Below are 9,436 nucleotides of genomic sequence, written 5' to 3' on the forward strand. Positions count from 1 at the left end.
TGTCACAGCATTTCTGACATTTTACCATATTCATCTTTGGGTAGAATCCTCTCTTCCTCATTATTTCTAGAATAATCATTCTTGTCAGACATTGTGGACAGGCACTTCGCCCTGAATTCTACTACTTTTTCTTAACTTTTTCTGTGTAGAGTATTGCAGGGTTTTCTAGCTGAGTTGTTTATAAGCCTGTGGAATCTTAATAGTGTTCAGAAAATGTGCAATTAAGAATAATATCTACTACTAACAACAGGGAGGCAGAGAACCTCTTGGAAGCTGCTACCAAGGGAGCATCGAGCCCGTAGTAGCTGAGATGTTGGGGATTCAATTTCTCTGAATAACCAGTTTGTGGCTTATCAGCAGCTGTCTCAACATAAGAATAAACACGTCTCTGGAACAGAAGAATGGACAGGAAATGAATAACAGTACTTTCTTGCAAGTAATCTGCCCACAGAAACATACAAAGTTGCATCCCTACCAGCTGGTGTTAAGACTAAAATACGGGGGAGAACTATGTAATTCCTTCCAATGTAACATAGAAAGCAACACTGGGTTGTTCAGAAATGAAGACAGATCTTAGGGTTTCCTTCTGCCCTGACAGCTCTGAAGTCTATGTTGTTAAAATTAGCTGTTAGTTTCTTCTTTCCTACTGTTATTACTCTCTCATTAAAGTAGCTTGTTTGTAAAGGTGTTGGACAGTTCACAAAAAGTCTGAAACTGCTTTTGCATAAATAAATATAGAAATTTTAGTAAAATCTAGAAAACTACCTGGCGTATTCTAATTTCTTAAACTGTAAGTAATTTGTGTGTGTGTGTGTGTGTGTGTGTGTGTGTGTGTGTGTGTGCGCGCGTGCGTGCGCGCAGACAGGCAGGAGGGTCTCACTATGTTGCCCAGGCTGGTCTTGAATTCCTGGCCTTCAGTGATCCTCCTGCCTCATCCTCCTAAAGTGCTGGGATTACGGGTGAGAGCTGCCATGCCTGGCTTTCAACTGTAAGTAATTATAAATAACAGAGGATTTATGGGATTCAAGAAGATGGAATTTCACAAATGCCAAACCAACTGTTTAGATTTCACAGACAAGATTGATGGCAACTGGTAAGTTAAATTTCAATTATAGACAGTAATTTTATTCTTTCATATTTTAGCAAAGCTTCTATAAAAAGGTTGACTAATTTGAATTTGAATTTTTTCTTGTTTCAGCCCTTGCTGAAAGTGCTAATGAGCTCTAACATTTTTATAAGTAAGTGAAGAGCAAAGAGAAAGAGGAAAAAAGAAGTTGCCACAGACCTGACAGTTAGCCCTTTAGAAATGATAACACATTCCTTTCCTAGGCAGTCCACTCCACCCTAGAGAATTAGGGATTTTATTGGCTCCAAAAATATCACATAATAATTTTCAAATTCATAGTGTAAAGAAGGCCAGTTTCCCTATCCTGCCAATAAAGGACAGAATAGCTATTCTTATCTCTGACAGTTTCTCATCCTTTAATTTGTGGTTTTTTTTTTTTACTATTACAAAAGTTTATTTAACAAAAAGTTTAATATGAAAATCTCCATGACCTGATTTTGACGTCATAGTGAGACAGGCTCTTTGGAGAAGGGGACATGGATTTCTCTGCTAAACAGTCATTATTTTTACTCATTCTAAGGCTTCTAACATGATGATACTCTTTCCTCACATTACCACCATTCCGATATTGTTCCGTTGCCTGTTAGTTGCCATCTCCACACATTCATCTATCACAAGATTAATAAAGGGATCAAATCCCTGCAATATTCCTTGGACATGTCTGTCACCATTTAATTTCTTTCTTTCTTTCTTTTTTTTTTTTTGAGACAGAGTCTCGCTCTTTTGCCCTGGCTAGAGTGCCATGGCATCAGCCTAGCTCACAGCAACCTCAAACTCCTGGGCTCAAGCAATCCTCCTGCCTCAGCCTCCCGAGTAGCTGGGACTACAGGCATGCGCCACCATGCCCAGCTAATATTTTCTATATATTTTTAGTTGTCCAGTTAATTTCTTTCTATGTTTAGTAGAGACGGGGTCTCGCTCTTGCTCAGGCTGGTCTCGAACTCCTGAGCTCAAACTATCCGCCTACCTGGGCCTCCCAGAGTGCTAGGATTACAGGCGTGAGCCACCGGGCCTGGCCTCACCATTTAATTTCAATGATAACTTCTTGTCCATAAATTTTTTCACCTTGGGAGGGTGAGCTTTGTTCATGGTATCTACTCTGCTGGATCAGAGATCAGTGTGTGTTTTTCTTAGGTTTTTTGCATATAATTAGGATGATGGGAAGACCTTTAGTGGGAAGAACAACATTGCTCACATATAGTTTCTCTTTTTCAGGTAAGAACAGAAGTCATCACATTTGTTCTTTGAGGATGTGCCAATCTGCACTCCATTGGGATCATGTTAGAAGATCTAAGTGAACACATAACAAACTCCCCACTTCCCCTCTCTCCTGAAACTCTGCAGGATTACAGACAATTTTAGAAATGGGTATATTTAGTTAGGGAAAAAAGTGAGCACACCTTAGTGGGACGTTTGTTTCTAAAGAATGAAAGCATCAATACTAAATTTATAAAAATGAGTAGGAACTGAGGGAATAGAAATAGAAATGGTGTCAGTTCCCTACACACTTGATAAACAGATGAATACAGGATTTGTAATGGAAGGTAGAACAAAAGAATGTTTTCTTTTGGCTTGGTCAATTGGCAAAAAAAAAATATGTGTTGTTCTTCATTGAAATTTTTCTTCTGATTGACAATCAAAGGAAGAGAAACAAGTGAGGAAGAGATAGCAATTGGATGTTCAGAAGGAATATATTTACAGGTTTGAACTTTAGCTATCTCATGATAGGTTTTGGCTTAGCTTTGCAAAGCTAGCATTTCTGAAGTTGTTTTATTTCCACCTAGATATTAATTAAGCTATCTCTAGATGCCATTCTCACAGACAATGGTTAACTAGGTCAAAGATTGGTATGCGTTTGATTTTTTAAAAATAGTATTCTGCTAAATGAGCTAAACACAAATAATTACTAGAATTACCCCCAAGTTGAAAGAATTACACACAATTAGAAGAGGTTTCAAACAAGATATGCTTAGGTATAATTAATTATATCCCATAGTTATTTTGAAATATCATCGATCGTTGCTTATTCTAGTGTTATCCTACTTACGTCATTTTACTCAAACCTTAAGTAGAAGAAAATTTTCAAATTCACCCAGAACTCTTCTAGAGTTTGGTCTTCGGAAGGCCCTAGTCACAGTTCTGGGATCTTCAGCCATTTTGTCAAGTATCAAAACCTCCTGTCTCTTTCATTGAGGCTTTACCAGTGTTAGGCTGGTATCTGCTAAGCTTAAATAAGCTTTATGTGACCTTTACCCAAGGGCACCTGATTATGTTGCTGAGTCTCTGAGTTGTTTTCCTTCCTCAGCCAAAGAAGAAATAGAGGAAGCACATGCCATCTTGACTACCTTTATAATGGTTAATTTTATGTGTCAGCTTGGCTAGCTGTGGTGCACAGTTGTGTGGTGAAACACCAGTCTCGATGCCGCTGTGAAGGTATTTTTAACATTTAAACCAGTAGACTTTGAATGAAGCAGATTTCCCTCCATAACGTGGGTGAGTCTCATCCAGTCAGCTGACGGCCTCGACAGCAAAGACTAAGGTTTCCCGAAGGAGAAGAAAATCTCCTCAAACCTGCAGCACAGAACCCCTGCCTGAGTTTCCAGGCTGCCTGGCCTGCTCTGTACACTTTGGACTCAGGACTGCAGCCTCAGCTCTTACCTGAATTTCCAGCCTGCTGACCTGCCCTAGAAATTTTAGTTAGACTTGCCAGCCTCCACACTTATATCAACCAATTCCTGAAAAATCTCTCTCTTTAGCACGCGTGCACGCTCTCTCATATAGATATATATGTGTGTGTGCGTAAAATATATATATGTGAAATATATATATATATATTTCCTATCGGTTCTGTTTTTCTGGAGAACTGTGACTGATATAACCTTTCTAATAAGAAAGTTATTATTCTATTTTTATTTTTAGCGTTTTTTCCCCTTGGAACTAGAATCTGCAAGCATTTCTTCATGGGTTCGTGGGTTTCCTTAGCTCTGACAGATTGTGCCAATTCTTATTTTTTTAAAGAAACTTATCATTCATTTATCTTTTCAAGAAAAGAACATTCCAAAATTGCATTTAATAGAGAGCAATGTTAAAACATAAATATAAAGTGGTTTCTACATACCTTGTCACAATTTTTTTTTCAGATGGAGCTTTTAAAAACATTTTACGTCCTTAAGGATATCTATTAGATAATATCCATCTCCTTTTTTCAGAATATAGTTAACTATATTTGGTGGATTATGGATTGGGAAGAAGAAGGGTTATTTGAATGAATTTAAGGCACAAAGACTATAAGACTGATAATAAGAATAACCATATATCTTAGAGTTGTATGATGTGACAAATACAAAAATTTTTAAAAAGAGAAAAAAAGAACGATGACACAGTACGAATGCTAGTTCACAAGAGAGAAGGGAAAGATGGTAATACTATAAATTAAGAATCCTTTGGGAATTTCTCCTAGTCAGCGGTAGTATATAGAGCACATGACTGCCTAAGTTCCTTCTTCTAATCTCCTTTGTAGCTTGTAGCCTCAGTGGGGTGTCCCGCCGGAAAAGTGACTTTTCCGAGACTGTCATGGATGTCTTCTTCACTGGTGCTTGTGTATCTCTATTGCTTGTGTGGCAGGTCGATGTTTCTTTGAGTCTTGGTGATGGAAACACATAGATATATGACTTAGTCCTTAAGGAGTAAAAAGGAACCCGCCCAGTTTCCAAAGGGGAGAAAAGTTCAGAATAATCAGCAATATTTTTTTTTTGTACCCATCATATGCAAAACACTTTACTCAGGCTTTTTGGAGTAGTCAAAAAAGAAAAAAATAAAATAAAATAAAATACAGCTCATGTCTTCAAAGATATTACAGAGGGGCTGATTTTTAAAAAGTGAAAGACACACTGTATTTAAAGAACTCCTGGAAGGACTTAGAAACTCTAAATCCTACCTATGGCATCAGTTTTTCCCATTACTCTCATTTCTTTGGAATCCTCTATGTCCCCAGAGGAGCTGAAGTCACCTCTTTCTTTCTTCAATACAAGTGTCCAGCAGGAACTACGACAACTACGTGTGCTGCAAAGGACTTTTCCAGGGCCACAAAATTCCCTCTCAGTACTTTCTGGGGAAATTTAACCATTTGAAAGTAAAGAATAAAAGAAAAGTGCATGAAAGTGTTTGGAAATGCATAATGGTCTGTGTAAAGGAAAATGTAATATCCAGCCTCGTGTTTTCACTTCATGATAGGTTTTGGCTTAGATATGCAAAAGTGTTAGCTTGGTGCAAAAGTAATTGTGGTTTCGGACTGTGAATTTTAAATCATTATAACTAAGTTCAGACACATCTTTATGAATCAAAATGGAAACGATTACAATCAACACATTTTTGCCAACAAGAAATAAGTTTGTTTATTCCTGTAGTGTAAAAATCCGTGCTTCAGGATTCTGTGAACTCTTGGAAAGCATTTTCTGCATCCTGCTGGTTGTGGAAGTGTTTTCCCTGCAAAAAGTTGTCGAGATGCTTGAAGAAGTGGTGGCTGGTTGGTGAGCGGTCAGGTGAATATGGCAGATGAAACAAAATTCGTTCAACTTTTGAAGCATTGGTAGTGTGACCTTCGGTCGGGCAGGCATTGTGAAGAATTAGGCCCTTTCTGTTGACCAACACTGGCTGCAGGCATTGCAGTTTTTGGTGCATCTCATCAATTTGCTGAGCATACCTCTCACATGGAATGATTTCGCTGGGATTCAGAAAGCTGTAGTGGATCAGAACAGCAGCAGACCACCAAACAGTGACCATACCTTTTTTGGTGCAAATTTGACTTTGGGAAGTGCTTTGGAGCTTCTCCGTCCAACCACTGAGCTGGTCATTGCCGGCTGTTTTATAAAATCCACTTTTCGTCACATGTCATGATCCAATGGAGAAAAATGTTCATTGTTCCATACAGAAGAGAAGACAATACTTCAAAACAACGATTTTTTTGATTTTCGGTCAGCTCATGAGGCACACTTATCAAGCTTTTTCACCTTTCCACTTTGCTTCAAATGCCGAATGACCATAGAATGGTTGACGTTGAGTTCTTCGGCAACTTCTTTTTTTTTTTTTTTTTGTGAGACAGAGTCTCGCTCTGTTGCCCGGGCTAGAGTGAGTGCCGTGGCATCAGCCTAGCTCACAGCAACCTCAAACTCCTGGGCTTAAGCGATCCTGCCTCAGCCTCCCAAGTAGCTGGGACTACAGTCATGCGCCACCATGCCCTGCTAATTTTTTCTATATATTTTTAGTTGTCCGCTTAATTTCTTTCTGTTTTTTAGTAGAGATGGGGTCTCGCTCTTGCTCAGGCTGGTCTCAAACTCCTGACCTCGAGCAATCCACCCGCCTCGGCCTCCCAGAGTGCTAGGATTACAGGCGTGAGTCACCGTGCCGGGCCGGCAACTTCTTGTGTAGTTTTAAGAGGATCAGCTTCGTTGATTGGTCTCAGTTGGTCATTGTCAACTTCGATGGCCGGCCACTGTGCTCTTCATCTTCAAGGCTCTCTTCTCCTTTGCAAAACTTCTTGAACCACCACTGACTGCACGTTCCGTAGCAGTTCCTGGGCCAAATGTGTTGTTGATGTTGCAAGTTGTCTCTGCTGCTTTACAACCCGTCTTGAACTCGAATAAGAAAATTGCTTAAATTTGCTTTTTGTCTAACATCATTTCCATAGTCTGAAATAAATATAAAATAAACAGCAAGTAATAAGTCATTAGCAAGAAAACATAAAGCAAGAAATGAGCATTAAAATGATGTATAACATAACCACACTTATTTAAGAACGTATTCCAATATCAAAGGGCAAATTTCAACAACGCTAAAACTGCAATTACTTTTGCACCAACCTTTAATAATTAAGCTACCACTAGGTGCCCTTCTCACAGACAGTGGTTGATTGGGTCAAAGATCAACATGCTTTTGATTTTTTAAAAATAGTACCTTCTTCCTACTGGTACCAGTTTGAATATTTGTTACACAGTTAGTAGAAGTTGCTGATCTGAAGAGAAGTTTCCTCATCTGTCCAAAGAGTGATTACAACTAGTAGTTGAAGCTTGGCATTTCCACAGAGGAAGAGGTAACGGCAACCATTTTGTAACTTTTAGACAGTAATGAGAATTCTGGCCCTTTGTCTTGAAGCATTATATTAAGCAGATTTTGACTTTTCTCTTTCAGCATTTTATTTAACATCACTCACCCTTTTTAGTTCTCTGGCCTCTGAGAAAACATGGACTTCCAGGCAAAAGCTCTTAGCAACAGCCGTGGCACCTTCAGTCACAGTTCCTGCCCACCACAGGGAGGCCAAGTCCCTGAGCCACACACCTGAAGTGATCTAGCTTCCACAGAAACAGGGGGTAGGCGTCCTTTGCCCGTCTCCAGCATGCTCTGGGTCGCACCACTTTGATACACACTGTGAGAATGACTCAACCTCTTCCCCCTGCAGTCCCGGCCTTTGAACAGTTTACCTTTTCTAACGGGAAGATGAGAACCTGCAAAGAGATCACACACTGTAGAAATATATTAAAGGTGAGTTTCCCTGCAGAGAATGACTCTAAAACATGAAAGAGGGCCCATCTGAATAATCTTTAAGTGAAATAAAGACCTTGGTTGACCAGTTGTTGGTAGACTCTGGACAGAGGAATGTGGGGAAGAGAAGAAACTATATGGAGACTGGGTGTCTTTATTAGGAGAGGGGAAATTTAGCTGACCAGTAACTGGAACTTAGAAGTGTATATATAAAACAAGAGAGTAACAGTTACCCAGGTATAAGAGAAACTTCAGAGCCTTGCTGACTTTTGGTCGTACATAACAAGCAGATTTTTCTGTCTTACAAGAGCCCCTTTGAAATCCTAGTCACATTTTACTCATACCACTGCAAATAAACTTGCCTTAGTTGGTTGCTGGTAGAGCAGAGTTCCTAGTGGTTGTCGGGTGGTGGATGAAGGATGTAATTCTAAATAAAATGGTTAGGGAAGGACTTTTTTTTTTAAGACAAGGTTTCACTCCATTGCCTGGGGTAGAGAGCAGTGGTGTCATCATAACTCACTGCAACCTTCAACTCCTGGGCTCAAGCGATTCTCCTGCCTCAGCCTCCTGAGTAGCTGGGACTACAGGCACTTGCTTCCATGGCCAGCTAATTTTTTTTTCTATTTGTTTTTTCGAATCAGGGTCCCGCTATCTTGTGTGGGCTGGTCTTGAACTCCTGACCTCAAGAGATCCTGCCTTAGTCTTCCAAAGTGCTAGGATTACAGGCGTGAGCCACCACGCCCAGCCAGGACTCAGTCTGGGGTGTTCTGAGACCAGCAGGGGAGGCCCGTGAGGTGGGAGTGAGGTAGGGAAGGAGAATGGGAGGAGATGAAGCTATAGTGGCATTGGGGCCTAGGGTGTAGAACTTCTGTGAGCACCTTGGATTCCTCTGAGTGAGTTGGGAGTGAGAGGAGTGACATGACCTGATCATGGTTTTAATAGGATCAGGTGCTGAGTCGAGAACAGACTAAAAGGGAACAAGTGCAGAAGCAGGAGACCAGCTGGGAGGCTTTTCCAGGAATCCAGGGGAAGGATGCTCCGATCAGGATGGGAGCCACAGAGGTGGCGAGAAGTGATTGGATTCTGGATATATTTCAAATGTAGACAGATTTGCTGGTGGATTAGATGTGAAATGTGAGAGAAGGTGAAGAGTCAAAGATGAGTCACCCTGAACCACTGGAGGAATGGAATTACCTTAACCAAAGAGAGGAAGACTCAGGTAGAAAGATCAGAAGTTCAATTTGGGATGGGCCTACAGGACATGCAAGTAGAGGTGTTGAGTAGGCAGTGGGACACACGCGTGTAACAAGTCAGGACTGGAGAGGTAAGTTTGCAAGTCCTATATGTGGTAGTGAAAGACAGGGGACTAAATGAGATTCCCAAGGGAGAAAATGTACATAGAGTCTAAGAAAAAGAGCCAAAGACCAAGCCCTGGAGCACTCCTATGTTTAAGGTTGCAGAGACGGGAGGAACCAGCAAAAGAGATTGAGAGGCAGCAGCCACAGAGGGAGGAGGGAAGCCAGGAGAGTGGGGTATTCTGAAAACCAGAGGAAGAAAATGTGTTGAGGGGAAAAAAGGGATCAACTGTTGAACATTGCTGATAGGTCAAGTGAGAATGAAGGAAATTTGCCTTGGATTTTGCAATGTGGGTTAACATTTGTAACCATGATAAGGGCAGTTTATGTGGCAGCTGGGGTGGCGGCCTGAGTGAGCGGACTCGGTAGAGAATGGGAGGAGAGGGATTATAGAGCAGGAGGATAGACAACTATCTGA

At 40.7% G+C, this 9,436-nt stretch overlaps 1 protein-coding gene across 1 annotated transcript; it reads right to left on the minus strand.

Moving 5' to 3' along the window:
- Positions 1–1,672: 1,672 nt before the first annotated feature.
- On the minus strand, positions 1,673–2,215 carry LOC123622161 (small nuclear ribonucleoprotein G-like). Its single transcript, XM_045528318.1, has 2 exons — positions 2,139–2,215; positions 1,673–1,787 (listed from the first exon to the last, which is right to left on the minus strand). The coding sequence occupies exons 1-2, from the start codon at positions 2,213–2,215 to the stop codon at positions 1,673–1,675; spliced, it is 192 nt and encodes a 63-aa protein (XP_045384274.1).
- Between the last annotated feature and the right edge of the window lie 7,221 nt (positions 2,216–9,436).

Source organism: Lemur catta, chromosome 1 (assembly GCF_020740605.2).
Source record: "Lemur catta isolate mLemCat1 chromosome 1, mLemCat1.pri, whole genome shotgun sequence".
Lineage (NCBI taxonomy): Eukaryota > Metazoa > Chordata > Mammalia > Primates > Lemuridae > Lemur > Lemur catta.